This window comes from Cricetulus griseus, chromosome 2 (genome assembly GCF_003668045.3).
Source record: "Cricetulus griseus strain 17A/GY chromosome 2, alternate assembly CriGri-PICRH-1.0, whole genome shotgun sequence".
Classification (NCBI taxonomy): domain Eukaryota; kingdom Metazoa; phylum Chordata; class Mammalia; order Rodentia; family Cricetidae; genus Cricetulus; species Cricetulus griseus.
The window spans coordinates 30,724,825-30,744,230 of NC_048595.1; the positions used below are offsets into that span (position 1 = coordinate 30,724,825).

Here is a 19,406-nt window from a genome sequence, read left to right on the forward strand (position 1 = left end):
AGTGTTAGTACAGATATAGCTTACAATTTCTGAAGCCACTGGAGATCAAAATAGGAAAGCACCCATATTAGTTACCCAGAGAAGCCACACAGACACCTTTCTTCTGAGGACTCAGGAGACAAATGCAGATGGTTCTCTTTGTGTTCAAGTACACACAGGGCTACAAGAGATTAAACCAAATTAAAGGAGTAACAGATCTCATGCCCATTATCTCAGCACTAGAGTGTAATAAATTAGGAGTGGGGTCTTCAGTAGTCAGTCTTATGGTTATCTCCAGTTAAGCTGAGGAGACGCAGCAGTGTGATGTTTGTTAAGAGCTCATGGAGCCTGATGTAGAGGCAAGAGCAAGTGGCTTGGCTGCTTTGCCTCGCTGATATTCACCTTGAAGCTTGAACACCAATATGATTTGTAGGGAGACACCCTAGCCCCGCCCAATAGTCCTGGGAGAGGTACCAGATGGAATCCAGACTCGCCCATAAGGGCGTGGTGAAGGAAAGCCAGGGTGACCTAAGGGAGCTTCTGAAGGGGCTGCATGTGGGGACTCTGGCCCCCTTTTAGTTTTGGCCGAGCTTGCTGGGTTCTATAACCTAGCTCTGGAATGTGTTTTGCCCTGGTGTCTCCTTGAATAAACAGACTTTAATCATAATAATGATTCTCTCAGGATTTATTTTCCTTGTTACAGATCTCTACAATTGTGACCCCAGGTTGAAGAAGAAAAAGTCCTATTTCTTCATTTTGGATCCAGATTAACTTAAACTACCTCAGTAGATATGACAGAAGACGGTGCAGCCGAACGATGGGGCTACACAGAGATCAGTGTCCAGAAATTTTCCTACAGTTGGACCATAAGCAACTTCAGATTCCTGCTTCAGGAAGTAGAGGAAGCCATTAAAAGTCCAACCTTCTCATCTGGATCCAGTGTCAACGACAAATGGTGTTTGAAAGTACGGACAAACGGGATCGACGAAGACAGCCAAGATTACTTGTCAGTTCACCTAACATTGCTCAGCTGTCCAAAGAGTCCAGTACGGGCAAGACTCCAGTTTTGGATCAGGAGTGTCGACGGAGAGAAAACCAATGGTATGATAACCCCTGGTTTCCTCAAGTTCACGCCAAATCAACACTGGGGATTCACAAAGTTTATCCATCGAGATTTGCTCTTGAGTCTGGAGTCTTGGCTTCTCCCAGACAATGAAATCACTGTCTTATGCGATGTGGAGCTGGAAATCCAAGACTCCTTCATCAACTCCAAGGCTAGCAAGGTCCCAGGTATCCTGGTTCCCAGGTGTACGCTGGCAGATGACCTAGGACAGCTGTGGGAGAATTCTGTCTTCACAGACTGCAGCTTGGTGGTAGCTGGACAGGAATTCGGGGCTCACAAGGCCATCTTAGCAGCTCGCTCTCCAGTTTTCAGAGCTATGTTTGAAAATGACATGGAGGAGAGCAGAAAACACCGCGTTGAGATCCTCGATCTGGAGCCGCAAGTTTTCAAGGCCATGATGGAATTCATTTACACCGGGAAGGCACCAGACCTCCACAACATGGCAGATGCTGTCCTGGCAGCTGCTGACAAGTACGGCCTGGAGTATTTGAAGGTCATGTGTGAGGATGCCCTCTGCAGGGACCTCTCTGTGGAGAATGCAGCCCACACTCTCATCCTAGCTGACCTCCACAGTGCAGGGCAGTTGAAAACCAAGGCACTGGATTTCATTACAGCTCATGCTTCTGAGGTTTCTGAGACCTCAAGCTGGAAGAAAATGGTGGGCTCCCATCCCCACTTGTTGGCTGAAGCATTCAGCTCCTTGGCATCTGCTCACAGCTCTTTACTGGAGCCCCCACCCAAACGCTTCAAGCAATCATAGGATCCTCTCAGCTGTGACCTACAGGTGTATTCCAGAAGCAGCAGCCAGCCTCGTTCCCAGGCCACCTGTGTAGACTACAGTACATCATTAGTGTATTCAGAGTATCTGGGGAAAGACAGCATGGGGGCTCAGCCCTTAAATGCCCCTCTAAATGAGTTGAATGGGGATCAGTGGATTCCCAAATACTATACCCTGTTGCCGGACTGGTTTGCTTACTATCCAATGAGTTGGATACTGGCATTCTATTCAGTTGCTTGACCCAAGCCCATGGCAGCAGGGTTTCTATGGAGGAACCTGTCTGGACAAGACTGAGCAGATTGTATGAGAAGGATTGAGAGCCAAGGATGAAACAGACATGCATGTTTGCTTACAAGAGACAGAGAAGAGAAAGGAGACAGTTTTTCCCTGCAAACTCAGTGTGTGGGGACTGGAGGGTTGACTCAGTTGGCCAAAGGAATTGTTGCTCCTGGAGAGGAACAGTTCTTGAGTTCAACTCTCTGCATCCATGGGTGAATTCTCAAACATCTGTCATTGGAGATACGGTGGGTGAAGTCCTCCTCTTGTGTCTATGGGTGTATCAATCTCTGTTAACCAAAAGCAATATAAAGTGAATAAAAATTTTACAATCAGTTTGTGGATTCCATGGTTTTTCTGTTTGCAGTACCCAATTTTGTCCATTGAGCTCTGCTTGGTTGGGGAAGTTTAGACAGAATTCTCAAAGCCACTCTATTCTCAAGAGCTTTTCTGTTAGTCTGTGCTTTGTAAAGGTGAATAAATACCATTAATATTGAGCGATATTAATGAACATTGATTGTTCATTCTATTTTGCTTTGGATTTGTTGTTGGTTTGGAATTGTGTGTGGATTTCTGCCCCATTTATCTTTTGGCTATTGGTAAGCTGGGATTATCTCTTGCCTATGTTTTTCTGGTTGTAGTTAACTTCCTTGGGTTGGAGTTTTCCTTCCAAAATATTCTTTTGGACTAAATTAGTGGGTATGTATTGTTTAAATCTGGTTATATCATGGAATATCTTGTTTTCTGCATTGTATTGATTGGAAATTCTGCTGGGTACAGTTTTCTGGGTTGGCATCCGGGGTCTCTTAGTGTTGGTAGAATATCTATCCAGGGCCTACTGACTTTCAGTGTTTCCATGGAAAAGTCAGGTAGAATTCTAATAGGTTTGCCTTTATATGTTACTTGATGTTTTTCCTTATTTGCTCCCCAACTAATCCCCATCCATTCCTCATGGAGGGTGAGTCCGCCCATAGCGGATCATCAATATCTGTTACATCTTTAGGGACAGGACGTAGGCTATTCCATTGTATCTAGGCTGAGAGAGTGTTCCTTCGTAGCGAATGGGCTCCCAAAGTCCATTTGTGTACTAGGGGAAAATACTGGTTCCACTGCCAGAGGCCCCATAGACTCTAGAAGTCAGCCCTCGACTGACACCAACATTCAGGGGGCCAATAGAATCTCGACTCTTGGTCAGCTCCTCTTCCTGCAGGAAGGAAGTTCAAAATGTTAATTTTCCATTTTAATTTAACTTTTTACTATTTTCTTTTCATACACACACACACACACACACACACACACACACACACACACATATATATATATGTTCTGTGTGTTCAGATGTCAGTTAGACATGCAGATGTGAGGCTATGTGGGGCTAAGATGGCCTGGGATTCTCTAGAAGTAGATGTACAGATGGTTGTGAGCCCACACGTGGGTGCTAGGAATTGGACACAGGTCCTCTATAAAAGCAGCCAGTGCTCATAACACAGAGCGATCTTTCCTGCTCTAGCATTAATCTTTCCATTTGAAGTAGTAAATAATTCCCCCTGGTTTGGGGGAAAAGAGGAAGTGAAAATTAGGTAATTTACTTTAAGTAAACTAGTGATATGATGGGCCAAGTCCCAATGAGATCTAGTGTCTGGAAATGACCTTACTGCTACATGTCTAAGCTGACTTTGTTGATGTCCGTATATCATGATAGTTCTTTTCTCCATATATGTTTAATATTTATTCTTTCATTAATTTACTTGTCGGTTGGTTTGTTTTTTGGTAGGTCTCAGGTAAGCCAGGCTGACCTGAGCTCCATATTGTGAACACTGATAGAAAAAAAGTCTTCTTCCTAGATCATGTTCATGGGAAGATTACTTATTTTCACAAACAGGTATTTCTGTGTAACAGCTCTGGCAGTCATAGAAATTCTCTGAATACCAAGCTGGCCTTGAACTAACAGAGAAATGCCTACCTGTGACTCCGGGGTGCTGGGATTAAAGGTATATGGCACCAGAGTGGGGCGGTAGGAATATTTAACAACATGAGAAGAGTAAATAACAACTGTGTAGGAAGTGAAATCATTTCTTTATTCATAGAAGAATAATTCCAGAAAGCAAAATGCACTTGTGATGGTTATTCTTGCTTCCCAAATAGACCACCCTGGAATTAACTAAAATATCCTAAAATGGATGGCACAATTCTGAGGAATGTTTTGCATGAGTTGGAGTAGGAGATCCATCTGAAATACTGAATTTGAAGGTAGAAAACACAAACATAAGAAGGGGATCTCCAGGCCTGAAGACACACACCTTTAATCCAGATCTTAGGCTAGGAGACACACCCTAAATTGGGATACACCTTCTTCTGGAAGCATATAAAAGACATGCAAGAAGGAAGTTGCAGCACTCTGACAGCTTGCACTCACCTTACAGCAAGTCCATCACTTCACTGCCATTAGAGAATGCTTATTTGAATTTCAGCGTATACTGAAGAACACCAGATATATCCATCCTCCTGGACTGAGTAAGTACTGGATTCTTATACTTTTCCTTCACAGCTGAAATTGTGTGATTAACAAGAATGCAGCCCTATGTCATTCTAGGTTAGTCTCCTTCTTCACCCAGAGAGGTTCATTCCATATGTTCTGTTGCTCTAGAGAACCCTAGCACAACACTTTTGGATATAAGTGTAAAAATGTTCCATATGTATCAACATTTGTGTAAAATTGTCAAAATAGTTACCTGTTGACCTAAGATTCAATCTAGAAAAGTAATCCGAGTGGTTTAACTTTCCATAGTAGCCTAAACTCTCTTCTCTGAAACTAATTTTGAAATCTTGATAGAAAATTTCAGAGTGATATCCAAGTTTCCAGCCCCATAGAAGTGGGAACAGAGGGGAAAACAGAAATAAAAGACTAAACACTATCAGTGTTAGTACAGATATAGCTTACAATTTCTGAAGCCACTGGAGATCAAAATAGGAAAGCACCCATATTAGTTACCCAGAGAAGCCACACAGACACCTTTCTTCTGAGGACTCAGGAGACAAATGCAGATGGTTCTCTTTGTGTTCAAGTACACACAGGGCTACAAGAGATTAAACCAAATTAAAGGAGTAACAGATCTCATGCCCATTATCTCAGCACTAGAGTGTAATAAATTAGGAGTGGGGTCTTCAGTAGTCAGTCTTATGGTTATCTCCAGTTAAGCTGAGGAGACGCAGCAGTGTGATGTTTGTTGAGAGCTCATGGAGCCTGATGTAGAGGCAAGAGCAAGTGGCTTGGCTGCTTTGCATGGCTGATATTCACCTTGAAGCTTGAACACCAATATGATTTGTAGGGAGACACCCTAGCCCCGCCCAATAGTCCTGGGAGAGGTACCAGGTGGAATCCAGACTCGCCCATAAGGGCGTGGTGAAGGAAAGCCAGGGTGACCTAAGGGAGCTTCTGAAGGGGCTGCATGTGGGGACCCTGGCCCCCTTTTAGTTTTGGCCGCGCTTGCTGGGTTCTATAACCTAGCTCTGGAATGTGTTTTGCCCTGGTGTCTCCTTGAATAAACAGACTTTAATCATAATAATGATTCTCTCAGGATTTATTTTCCTTGTTACAGATCTCTACAATTGTGACCCCAGGTTGAAGAAGAAAAAGTCCTATTTCTTCATTTTGGATCCAGACTAACTTAAACTACCTCAGTAGATATGACAGAAGACGGTGCAGCCGAACGATGGGGCTACACAGAGATCAGTGTCCAGAAATTTTCCTACAGTTGGACCATAAGCAACTTCAGATTCCTGCTTCAGGAAGTAGGGGAAGCCATTAAAAGTCCAACCTTCTCATCTGGATCCAGTGTCAACGACAAATGGTGTTTGAAAGTACGGACAAACGGGATCGACGAAGACAGCCAAGATTACTTGTCAGTTCACCTAACATTGCTCAGCTGTCCAAAGAGTCCAGTACGGGCAAGACTCCAGTTTTGGATCAGGAGTGTCGACGGAGAGAAAACCAATGGTATGATAACCCCTGGTTTCCTCAAGTTCACGCCAAATCAACACTGGGGATTCACAAAGTTTATCCATCGAGATTTGCTCTTGAGTCTGGAGTCTTGGCTTCTCCCAGACAATGAAATCACTGTCTTATGCGATGTGGAGCTGGAAATCCAAGACTCCTTCATCAACTCCAAGGCTAGCAAGGTCCCAGGTATCCTGGTTCCCAGGTGTACGCTGGCAGATGACCTAGGACAGCTGTGGGAGAATTCTGTCTTCACAGACTGCAGCTTGGTGGTAGCTGGACAGGAATTCGGGGCTCACAAGGCCATCTTAGCAGCTCGCTCTCCAGTTTTCAGAGCTATGTTTGAAAATGACATGGAGGAGAGCAGAAAACACCGCGTTGAGATCCTCGATCTGGAGCCGCAAGTTTTCAAGGCCATGATGGAATTCATTTACACCGGGAAGGCACCAGACCTCCACAGCATGGCAGATGCTGTCCTGGCAGCTGCTGACAAGTACGGCCTGGAGTATTTGAAGGTCATGTGTGAGGATGCCCTCTGCAGGGACCTCTCTGTGGAGAATGCAGCCCACACTCTCATCCTAGCTGACCTCCACAGTGCAGGGCAGTTGAAAACCAAGGCACTGGATTTCATTACAGCTCATGCTTCTGAGGTTTCTGAGACCTCAAGCTGGAAGAAAATGGTGGGCTCCCATCCCCACTTGTTGGCTGAAGCATTCAGCTCCTTGGCATCTGCTCACAGCTCTTTACTGGAGCCCCCACCCAAACGCTTCAAGCAATCATAGGATCCTCTCAGCTGTGACCTACAGGTGTATTCCAGAAGCAGCAGCCAGCCTCGTTCCCAGGCCACCTGTGTAGACTACAGTACATCATTAGTGTATTCAGAGTATCTGGGGAAAGACAGCATGGGGGCTCAGCCCTTAAATGCCCCTCTAAATGAGTTGAATGGGGATCAGTGGATTCCCAAATACTATACCCTGTTGCCGGACTGGTTTGCTTACTATCCAATGAGTTGGATACTGGCATTCTATTCAGTTGCTTGACCCAAGCCCATGGCAGCAGGGTTTCTATGGAGGAACCTGTCTGAACAAGACTGAGCAGATTGTATGAGAAGGATTGAGAGCCAAGGATGAAACAGACATGCATGTTTGCTTACAAGAGACAGAGAAGAGAAAGGAGACAGTTTTTCCCTGCAAACTCAGTGTGTGGGGACTGGAGGGTTGACTCAGTTGGCCAAAGGAATTGTTGCTCCTGGAGAGGAACAGTTCTTGAGTTCAACTCTCTGCATCCATGGGTGAATTCTCAAACATCTGTCATTGGAGATACGGTGGGTGAAGTCCTCCTCTTGTGTCTATGGGTGTATCAATCTCTGTTAACCAAAAGCAATATAAAGTGAATAAAAATTTTACAATCAGTTTGTGGATTCCATGGTTTTTCTGTTTGCAGTACCCAATTTTGTCCATTGAGCTCTGCTTGGTTGGGGAAGTTTAGACAGAATTCTCAAAGCCACTCTATTCTCAAGAGCTTTTCTGTTTGTCTGTGCTTTGTAAAGGTGAATAAATACCATTAATATTGAGCGATATTAATGAACATTGATTGTTCATTCTATTTTGCTTTGGATTTGTTGTTGGTTTGGAATTGTGTGTGGATTTCTGCCCCATTTATCTTTTGGCTATTGGTAAGCTGGGATTATCTCTTGCCTATGTTTTTCTGGTTGTAGTTAACTTCCTTGGGTTGGAGTTTTCCTTCCAAAATATTCTTTTGGACTAAATTAGTGGGTATGTATTGTTTAAATCTGGTTATATCATGGAATATCTTGTTTTCTGCATTGTATTGATTGGAAATTCTGCTGGGTACAGTTTTCTGGGTTGGCATCCGGGGTCTCTTAGTGTTGGTAGAATATCTATCCAGGGCCTACTGACTTTCAGTGTTTCCATGGAAAAGTCAGGTAGAATTCTAATAGGTTTGCCTTTATATGTTACTTGATGTTTTTCCTTATTTGCTCCCCAACTAATCCCCATCCATTCCTCATGGAGGGTGAGTCCGCCCATAGCGGATCATCAATATCTGTTACATCTTTAGGGACAGGACGTAGGCTATTCCATTGTATCTAGGCTGAGAGAGTGTTCCTTCGTAGCGAATGGGCTCCCAAAGTCCATTTGTGTACTAGGGGAAAATACTGGTTCCACTGCCAGAGGCCCCATAGACTCTAGAAGTCAGCCCTCGACTGACACCAACATTCAGGGGGCCAATAGAATCTCGACTCTTGGTCAGCTCCTCTTCCTGCAGGAAGGAAGTTCAAAATGTTAATTTTCCATTTTAATTTAACTTTTTACTATTTTCTTTTCATACACACACACACACACACACACACACACACACACACACACACATATATATGTTCTGTGTGTTCAGATGTCAGTTAGACATGCAGATGTGAGGCTATGTGGGGCTAAGATGGCCTGGGATTCTCTAGAAGTAGATGTACAGATGGTTGTGAGCCCACACGTGGGTGCTAGGAATTGGACACAGGTCCTCTATAAAAGCAGCCAGTGCTCATAACACAGAGCGATCTTTCCTGCTCTAGCATTAATCTTTCCATTTGAAGTAGTAAATAATTCCCCCTGGTTTGGGGGAAAAGAGGAAGTGAAAATTAGGTAATTTACTTTAAGTAAACTAGTGATATGATGGGCCAAGTCCCAATGAGATCTAGTGTCTGGAAATGACCTTACTGCTACATGTCTAAGCTGACTTTGTTGATGTCCGTATATCATGATAGTTCTTTTCTCCATATATGTTTAATATTTATTCTTTCATTAATTTACTTGTCGGTTGGTTTGTTTTTTGGTAGGTCTCAGGTAAGCCAGGCTGACCTGAGCTCCATATTGTGAACACTGATAGAAAAAAAGTCTTCTTCCTAGATCATGTTCATGGGAAGATTACTTATTTTCACAAACAGGTATTTCTGTGTAACAGCTCTGGCAGTCATAGAAATTCTCTGAATACCAAGCTGGCCTTGAACTAACAGAGAAATGCCTACCTGTGACTCCGGGGTGCTGGGATTAAAGGTATATGGCACCAGAGTGGGGCGGTAGGAATATTTAACAACATGAGAAGAGTAAATAACAACTGTGTAGGAAGTGAAATCATTTCTTTATTCATAGAAGAATAATTCCAGAAAGCAAAATGCACTTGTGATGGTTATTCTTGCTTCCCAAATAGACCACCCTGGAATTAACTAAAATATCCTAAAATGGATGGCACAATTCTGAGGAATGTTTTGCATGAGTTGGAGTAGGAGATCCATCTGAAATACTGAATTTGAAGGTAGAAAACACAAACATAAGAAGGGGATCTCCAGGCCTGAAGACACACACCTTTAATCCAGATCTTAGGCTAGGAGACACACCCTAAATTGGGATACACCTTCTTCTGGAAGCATATAAAAGACATGCAAGAAGGAAGTTGCAGCACTCTGACAGCTTGCACTCACCTTACAGCAAGTCCATCACTTCACTGCCATTAGAGAATGCTTATTTGAATTTCAGCGTATACTGAAGAACACCAGATATATCCATCCTCCTGGACTGAGTAAGTACTGGATTCTTATACTTTTCCTTCACAGCTGAAATTGTGTGATTAACAAGAATGCAGCCCTATGTCATTCTAGGTTAGTCTCCTTCTTCACCCAGAGAGGTTCATTCCATATGTTCTGTTGCTCTAGAGAACCCTAGCACAACACTTTTGGATATAAGTGTAAAAATGTTCCATATGTATCAACATTTGTGTAAAATTGTCAAAATAGTTACCTGTTGACCTAAGATTCAATCTAGAAAAGTAATCCGAGTGGTTTAACTTTCCATAGTAGCCTAAACTCTCTTCTCTGAAACTAATTTTGAAATCTTGATAGAAAATTTCAGAGTGATATCCAAGTTTCCAGCCCCATAGAAGTGGGAACAGAGGGGAAAACAGAAATAAAAGACTAAACACTATCAGTGTTAGTACAGATATAGCTTACAATTTCTGAAGCCACTGGAGATCAAAATAGGAAAGCACCCATATTAGTTACCCAGAGAAGCCACACAGACACCTTTCTTCTGAGGACTCAGGAGACAAATGCAGATGGTTCTCTTTGTGTTCAAGTACACACAGGGCTACAAGAGATTAAACCAAATTAAAGGAGTAACAGATCTCATGCCCATTATCTCAGCACTAGAGTGTAATAAATTAGGAGTGGGGTCTTCAGTAGTCAGTCTTATGGTTATCTCCAGTTAAGCTGAGGAGACGCAGCAGTGTGATGTTTGTTGAGAGCTCATGGAGCCTGATGTAGAGGCAAGAGCAAGTGGCTTGGCTGCTTTGCATGGCTGATATTCACCTTGAAGCTTGAACACCACTATGATTTGTAGGGAGACACCCTAGCCCCGCCCAATAGTCCTGGGAGAGGTACCAGGTGGAATCCAGACTCGCCCATAAGGGCGTGGTGAAGGAAAGCCAGGGTGACCTAAGGGAGCTTCTGAAGGGGCTGCATGTGGGGACCCTGGCCCCCTTTTAGTTTTGGCCGCGCTTGCTGGGTTCTATAACCTAGCTCTGGAATGTGTTTTGCCCTGGTGTCTCCTTGAATAAACAGACTTTAATCATAATAATGATTCTCTCAGGATTTATTTTCCTTGTTACAGATCTCTACAATTGTGACCCCAGGTTGAAGAAGAAAAAGTCCTATTTCTTCATTTTGGATCCAGATTAACTTTCAAACTACCACAGTAGATATGACAGAAGACGGTGCAGCCGAACGATGGGGCAACACAGAGATCAGTGTCCAGAAATTTTCCTACAGTTGGACCATAAGCAACTTCAGATTCCTGCTTCAGGAAGTAGGGGAAGCCATTAAAAGTCCAACCTTCTCATCTGGATCCAGTGTCAACGACAAATGGTGTTTGAAAGTACGGACAAACGGGATCGACGAAGACAGCCAAGATTACTTGTCAGTTCACCTAACATTGCTCAGCTGTCCAAAGAGTCCAGTACGGGCAAGACTCCAGTTTTGGATCAGGAGTGTCGACGGAGAGAAAACCAATGGTATGATAACCCCTGGTTTCCTCAAGTTCACGCCAAATCAACACTGGGGATTCACAAAGTTTATCCATCGAGATTTGCTCTTGAGTCTGGAGTCTTGGCTTCTCCCAGACAATGAAATCACTGTCTTATGCGATGTGGAGCTGGAAATCCAAGACTCCTTCATCAACTCCAAGGCTAGCAAGGTCCCAGGTATCCTGGTTCCCAGGTGCACGCTGGCAGATGACCTAGGACAGCTGTGGGAGAATTCTGTCTTCACAGACTGCAGCTTGGTGGTAGCTGGACAGGAATTCGGGGCTCACAAGGCCATCTTAGCAGCTCGCTCTCCAGTTTTCAGAGCTATGTTTGAAAATGACATGGAGGAGAGCAGAAAACACCGCGTTGAGATCCTCGATCTGGAGCCGCACGTTTTCAAGGCCATGATGGAATTCATTTACACCGGGAAGGCACCAGACCTCCACAGCATGGCAGATGCTGTCCTGGCAGCTGCTGACAAGTACGGCCTGGAGTATTTGAAGGTCATGTGTGAGGATGCCCTCTGCAGGGACCTCTCTGTGGAGAATGCAGCCCACACTCTCATCCTAGCTGACTCCACAGTGCAGGGCAGTTGAAAACCAAGGCACTGGATTTCATTACAGCTCATGCTTCTGAGGTTTCTGAGACCTCAAGCTGGAAGAAAATGGTGGGCTCCCATCCCCACTTGTTGGCTGAAGCATTCAGCTCCTTGGCATCTGCTCACAGCTCTTTACTGGAGCCCCCTCCCAAACGCTTCAAGCAATCATAGGATCCTCTCAGCTGTGACCTACAGGTGTATTCCAGAAGCAGCAGCCAGCCTCGTTCCCAGGCCACCTGTGTAGACTACAGTACATCATTAGTGTATACAGAGTATCTGGGGAAAGACAGCATGGGGGCTCAGCCCTTAAATGCCCCTCTAAATGAGTTGAATGGGGATCAGTGGATTCCCAAATACTATACCCTGTTGCCGGACTGGTTTGCTTACTATCCAATGAGTTGGATACTGGCATTCTATTCAGTTGCTTGACCCAAGCCCATGGCAGCAGGGTTTCTGTGGAGGAACCTGTCTGGACAAGACTGAGCAGATTGTATGATGAAGGATTGAGAGCCAAGGATGAAACAGACATGCATGTTTGCTTACGAGAGACAGAGAAGAGAAAGGAGACAGTTTTTCCCTGCAAACTCAGTGTGTGGGGACTGGAGGGTTGACTCAGTTGGCCAAAGGAATTGTTGCTCCTGGAGAGGAACAGTTCTTGAGTTCAACTCTCTGCATCCATGGGTGAATTCTCAAACATCTGTCATTGGAGATACGGTGGGTGAAGTCCTCCTCTTGTGTCTATGGGTGTATCAATCTCTGTTAACCAAAAGCAATATAAAGTGAATAAAAATTTTACCATCAGTTTGTGGATTCCTTGGTTTTTCTGTTTGCAGTACCCAATTTTGTCCATTGAGCTCTGCTTGGTTGTGGAAGTTTAGACAGAATTCTCAAAGCCACTCTATTCTCAAGAGCTTTTCTGTTAGTCTGAGCTTTGTAAAGGTGAATAAATACCATTAATATTGAGCGATATTAATGAACATTGATTGTTCATTCTATTTTGCTTTGGATTTGTTGTTGGTTTGGAATTGTGTGTGGATTTCTACCCCATTTATCTTTTGGCTATTGGTAAGCTGGGATTATCTCTTGCCTATGTTTTTCTGGTTGTAGTTAACTTCCTTGGGTTGGAATTTTCCTTCCAAAATATTCTTTTGGACTAAATTAGTGGGTATGTATTGTTTAAATCTGGTTATATCATGGAATATCTTGTTTTCTGCATTGTATTGATTGGAAATTCTGCTGGGTACAGTTTTCTGGGTTGGCATCCGGGGTCTCTTATTGTTGGTAGAATATCTATCCAGGGCCTACTGACTTTCAGTGTTTCCATGGAAAAGTCAGGTAGAATTCTAATAGGTTTGCCTTTATATGTTACTTGATGTTTTTCCTTATTTGCTCCCCAACTAACCCCCATCCATTCCTCATGGAAGGTGAGTCCGCCCATAGCGGATCATCAATATCTGTTACATCTTTAGGGCCAGGACGTAGGCTATTCCATTGTATCTAGGCTGAGAAAGTGTTCCTTCGTAGCGAATGGGCTCCCAAAGTCCATTTGTGTAGTAGGGGAAATACTGGTTCCACTGCCAGAGGCCCCATAGACTTCTAGGCCCTCGACTGACACCAACATTCAGGGGGCCAATAGAATCTCGACTCTTGGTCAGCTCCTCTTCCTGCAGGAAAGAAGTTCTAAATGTTAATTTTCCATTTTAATTTAACTTTTTACTATTTTTTTTTCATACACACACACACACACTCACACACACACACACACACACACACACACACATGTTCTGTGTGCTCAGATGTCAGTTAGACATGCAGATGTGGGGCTATGTGGGGCTAAGATGGCCTGGGATTCTCTGGAAGTAGACGTACAGATGGTTGTGAGCCCACATGTGGGTGCTAGGAATTGGACACAGGTCCTCTATAAAAGCAGCCAGTGCTCATAACACAGAGCGATCTTTCCTGCTCTAGCATTAATCTTTCCCTTTGAAGTGGTAATTAATTCCTGTTTGGGGGGGAAAGAGGAAGTGAAAATCAGGTAATTTACTTTAAGTAAACTAGTGATATGATGGGCCATGTCCCAATGAGATCTAGTGTCTGGAAATGACCGTACTGCTACCTGTCTAAGCTGACTTTGTTGATGTCCGTATATCATGATAGTTCTTTTCTCCATATATGTTTAATATTTATTCTTTCATTAATTTACTTGTCTGTTTGTTTGCTTTTTGGTAGGTCTCAGGTAAGCCAGGCTGACCTGAGCTCCATATTGTGAACACTGATAGAAAAAATTCTTCTTCCTAGATCATGCTCATGGGAAGATTACTTTTTTTTCACAAACAGGTATTTCTGTGTAACAGCTCTGGTGGTCATAGAAATTCTCTGTATACCAAGCTGGCCTTGAACTAACAGAGAAATGCCTACCTGTGACTCCTAGGTGCAGGGATTAAGTGTACGGCACTAGAGTGATGTGGTAGGAATATTTAACAACATGAGAAGAGTAAATAACAACTGTGTAGGAAGTGAAATCATTTCTTTATTCATAGAAGAATAATTCCAGAAAGCAAAATGCACTTGTGATGGTTATTCTTGCTTCCCAAATAGACCACCCTGGAATTAACTAAAATATCCTAAAATGGATGGCACAATTCTGAGGAATGTTTTGCATGAGTTGGAGTAGGAGATCCATCTGAAATACTGAATTTGAAGGTAGAAAACACAAACATAAGAAGGGGATCTCCAGGCCTGAAGACACACACCTTTAATCCAGATCTTAGGCTAGGAGACACACCCTAAATTGGGATACACCTTCTTCTGGAAGCATATAAAAGACATGCAAGAAGGAAGTTGCAGCACTCTGACGGCTTGCACTCACCTTACAGCAAGTCCATCACTTCACTGCCATTAGAGAATGCTTATTTGAATTTCAGCGTATACTGAAGAACACCAGATATATCCATCCTCCTGGACTGAGTAAGTACTGGATTCTTATACTTTTCCTTCACAGCTGAAATTGTGTGATTAACAAGAATGCAGCCCTATGTCATTCTATGTTAGTCCTTTCTTCACTCATATGTTCTGTTGCTCGAGAGAAACCTAGCACAACACTTTTGGATATAAGTGTAAAAATGTTCCATATGTTTCAACATTTGAGTAAAATTGTCAAAATAGTTACCTGTTGACCTCAAACTCACTGTTAAGGCAAGGCTGGGCTTGAAGTCCTGGTCTTCCCATATCCGATTCTACAGTGTCAAGGTCTTGAGAAAGATCATCTTGTGTGTTCTGTGTGTGGGATAATGGTGTCACAGGGGGCCTAATGACTTTGGAAGAAAAAAACTAAAGAGTCAGAAAAAGGATCAACAGCCAAGATACTTTGACAATTGTGGCCTAAAAAGATCAAGGCAAGGGAAGTGGTGCCCTCTAGTGGCCCAAACCCTCTAGTGGCTCAAACAGGGAAAGTCTCCAGTAGATTACTGGTGGCTCCATGTGAGCCCTTTTGAAACCTGACATTAAGTCATCTAAACTAATGAATTCCTGTGCCTCTAGCCTGCTATCCATTCATTACAGCAGCATTAGAAAACTATTATATATTATTCTGGCTGTTTGGTGATAAACTTTACTTTGGTCAGAACATATTCATGAAAGTTGTTAGCAAGTCTGTGACTTTTGCTTTGTGTCTAGAGAGGATGTTGTAATACAGTGTAAGTAGCAATGGATGTCATCATTTTGAAAAGAAATTAGATTGTAGGGAAATTAGTCTTGTATTAAGGACTGCAATTACAGCTTTCTACATAAACACACAAAGTGGGCAACCAAAGGCTGCAAGAATTTGCAGTTGATAGTCTAGAGAGATGGTTCATCCATTAAAGGCTAGGCTCCCATACAAAAATATGAGAATTTGATATTGCTTGTAGTGCACCTTGGTGAAAGCTGGGGAGCTGGAGTGTTGTCAGGTGGTACTTGTCATACGGAAAACCCACCTTTCCCCTTGAAAAAGACCATTCTAGGAGTCCAGAATCAGCTTCTCAGAGGAAACCATGGCTTGTAATTGACAGATATGTAATGAGTACACAGATCCATGGGACATCAATATTGTAGCTGCAAAGTCTTGTAAGGCTGCCTGGAGTGTGTTTCAGTTATACTGACTTCTTCACCAAATTGGACAGCTGCAAATCTATCCTGTGACACTTGGTTTCCCCTCTGTTTATCCGCAACTGCCTGAAATATATTTCACTGATCTATGGTGTCATCTGCCTATTTTGAGAGATGCTACAAGGTCAAATGGCATTGCCATTTGAAATTGCAAATATGTTTCATCTGTGTTCTCTAGAATCTCCTCCCCAAGAACTCAACAAATCATTTTCATGAGATAGTCATCTTAGAAACAGATGAGGGCAAGCTTCAAGTAACAGAACAAGAAGATCAGAGTCTTTTTTTCTATTTTAAATTACATTATGGTGGAGACTTAACTAGGCCTTCTTAGAGAAAGTGCTTTACAGAGCTACAGATGCATAGCATGTATTGTTTTCTAAACTGTTACCGGCACACCTGCAACACTGTGACTCTTTCAAGAAAGAAACAGGAATGTATGGTCACTGTGAAGGCTGTTCAGTGCACCACTACAGAAATATCACTTATAACACAGGCACACACTAATAAAGATGATACTAAAAGAAGAAACTGTGTGAGTGCAACCTTCCATATTTTTACACAATTTCCATGTGAGGTAAAAGTTGCTCCTTTGCATTAAGGAAATAAAACATGATATCTATACACAGTGCAGTCCACACATCTGTAGGTAGGGGATTCTGGGAGCATGGTCCTAGTGATTGTAATAATCTTAATAGTAATCAATCAAAAGCTTCAATAAGCTTCTGATACTCTTTACATGTTCAAAGGAAGTGTTGTTTTCTCTTCTTCTTTGGAGTGGATGAATGCATGTGTGTGTGTGTTGGCATGTGAGCCTGTGTAAGGCTTGTTGGAGACATAAGTCAGTACCTTCCACCTACTAGAATATTTCTCTACACCTGAGCTACATTGTCATCTCCCTGTCTTTCTCTCGTATTTCTTCATTTTACATTGACTTCCCATAGAAACCCAGAACCTTCAAGAAGCCATCCCATTTCACTGTGTTTCTGTGACAAATGTTCAAAATGTTAGGGTGTTCCATATATATGAATGACAGTTATTAGTTTTCCATATTATTTGTAAAACACCAAAGTGCAAATCTCCTGATGTGAAAAATTCATGAACCTTTCTTAGTCTGTGATTAAATTTCTTGAGTCTTCTGTCTTAATTTGTTCTCCATTGCTGTTATGAAACACCATTACCAAAAGCTACTTTGAAAAAAAAAGGCATTGTTTCAGCTTCCAGCATACAATGCACCACAAGATGATGTTAGGGCAGGAACTCAATCAGTGAAGGAACAGGCACTGAAGAGTGCTGCTTACTGGCTTGCTTTATTATATACCCAGGGAGTACCTAACAAAGGGTGTCTCTGCCCCCAATAGACTATGGACTTCTATATCGATTGTAAGTCAAGAGACTGCCTTAGCAAAGCATATGGTCAATAAGACAAAAGGGCAGGCTACAGATTGGGAAAAGATCTTTACCAACACCACATCTGACAGTAGATGGATCTCCAAAACATATAAAGAATTCAAGCAGTTCAACAACAAAATACCCAATAATCCAATTAAAAATGGAGTACATATCTAAATGGAGAATTCTCAACAGAAGAAACTCAAATGGCTATTTAATGAAAAGCTCATCATCCTTAGTCATCAGGGAAATGCAAATCAAAATGACTGAGATATCATATTACACCTATCAGAATGGCTTAGATACAAAAAAAAACCCTGATGAGAGCTTATGCTGGAGAGGATGTGGAGTGAGGGGAACACTCTTCCAATACTGGAGAAAGTGCAAACTTGTACAGCCACTTTGAAAATCAATATGGTGGTTTCCGAGAAAACTTGTAATTAGTCTACCTCAAGACATAGCAATGCCACTCTTGGGCATATGACCAAAGGATGCGCAATTATGTCAAACGACATTTGCTCAACTATGTTCATAGCAGCATTATTAGTAATAGTCAGAACCTGGACACAACCTAGATGCCCATCATCTGAAGAATGGACAAAGATAATGTGATACTTTTACACAATAGAGTATTACTCAGCCATAAAAAACAATGACATTATGAAATTTGAGGCAAGTGGACAGAAATAGAAAAAAAAAAAAAAAACATCCTGAGTTCGTTAATCCAGACAGAAAGACAAGCACAGTATGTATTCACTCATGAGTGGGTATTATATGTAAAGGAAAGGATAACCAGACTACAGTCCACAACCACAGAGAAGCTAGGTAAAAAGGTGGACCCTAGAGGGACACACATGGAGAACCCCAGGAAGGGAAAATAGTTAACATCTCCTGGGTAAACATGGAGGGGTTAGAAGGGCGGTGATGTTGGATGGAAATATCAGGGATCAAGAAGACCAAGTAGTGGGGGAACACAGGAGGAAAGCAATGAAAGAGATATCTTAATAGAGGGAGGCTTTATGGGGTTAGAGAGAAACAGGGTGCTGGGGAAATTTCTAGGAATCCAGAAGGGTGACTCCCAGCTAAGACTCCTCGCAATATTGAAGAGGGTTTCTGAACAGGCCTTTCCCTTAAACCAGATTAGTGACTACCCTAATTGTCATCATAGAGCCTACAACCAGTAACTGATGGAAACAGTTGCAATGATCCACAGTCAAGCAGGGGGCAGAGTTCGAGTTCTGCTGAAGACAGGGTGGAGGGATCATATGAACAAGGGAAGTCAAGAGCATGATGGGCAAAACCACAGGGGCAGCTGACCACAGCTAGTGGGAGCTCATGGACTATGAGACTATGGATTGACAGATGGGGAACCTGCTTGGGACAGAACTAGGCCTTCTGAATATGGGTGACAGTTATGTGATTGATCTGTGAGGGTGGGACTGCTAATGGCACTAGGACCTATTCCAGGTGCATAAACTGGCTTTTTGGAGCCCATTCCCTATGGTGGGATGACATGTTCCATCTTGATCGAGCGGGGAGGGGCATGGTAGGCAAAATTAGTAGGCCAGACTTTGCTGATTCCCATAGTAGATCTTACCCCCTCAGAAGAGTATACAAGGGTGGGAGAGAAAGGGAAGAGGCATGGAGGTAGGAGAAGGGGAGGGAGGGGGTACTAGGGTTGGTTAAGTTAAATGAAAAATAAATTTTTTAAATAAACAACATAAAGAAAATGCCTTAGGCATCTATGAGTTCTCAGAAATCTGGAGGCTGAGGAAGACAGATCTCTGCGACTTAGAGGCCAGATTAATCGACGACATAGCGATTTCTAGGATAGCCCCAGCTGTGTATAGAGAGACTGTATAAAAAATTGTTCGGGGATAGAAAATGCCATAGAGACAGTCCTATAGACAATCTGATGGAGGATTTTCTTAAGTGATGTTCCCATCTCCAGATGACCATAGCTTGTGTCAAGTTCACGCCAAGGCAGCTAGCACAGCTGCTTAGAGACCAGGTTTGTTTTAGTGACTGCTTAGTA

At 42.9% G+C, this 19,406-nt stretch overlaps 3 protein-coding genes across 3 annotated transcripts; all 3 read left to right on the plus strand.

Annotated features, from left to right (window-relative positions):
• Positions 1–770: 770 nt before the first annotated feature.
• Positions 771–1,862, plus strand: LOC113833821 (speckle-type POZ protein-like). Its single transcript, XM_035438655.1, has one exon. The coding sequence runs from the start codon at positions 771–773 to the stop codon at positions 1,860–1,862; it is 1,092 nt and encodes a 363-aa protein (XP_035294546.1).
• Positions 1,863–5,843: 3,981 nt separating this feature from the next.
• On the plus strand, positions 5,844–6,935 carry LOC113833820 (speckle-type POZ protein-like). Its single transcript, XM_035438656.1, has one exon. The coding sequence runs from the start codon at positions 5,844–5,846 to the stop codon at positions 6,933–6,935; it is 1,092 nt and encodes a 363-aa protein (XP_035294547.1).
• Positions 6,936–10,916: 3,981 nt separating this feature from the next.
• On the plus strand, positions 10,917–12,007 carry LOC113833843 (speckle-type POZ protein-like). The gene is given in 2 exon segments (XM_035438657.1): positions 10,917–11,811; positions 11,814–12,007. Coding segments are annotated over 2 exon segments (1,089 nt in total).
• Positions 12,008–19,406: the final 7,399 nt, after the last annotated feature.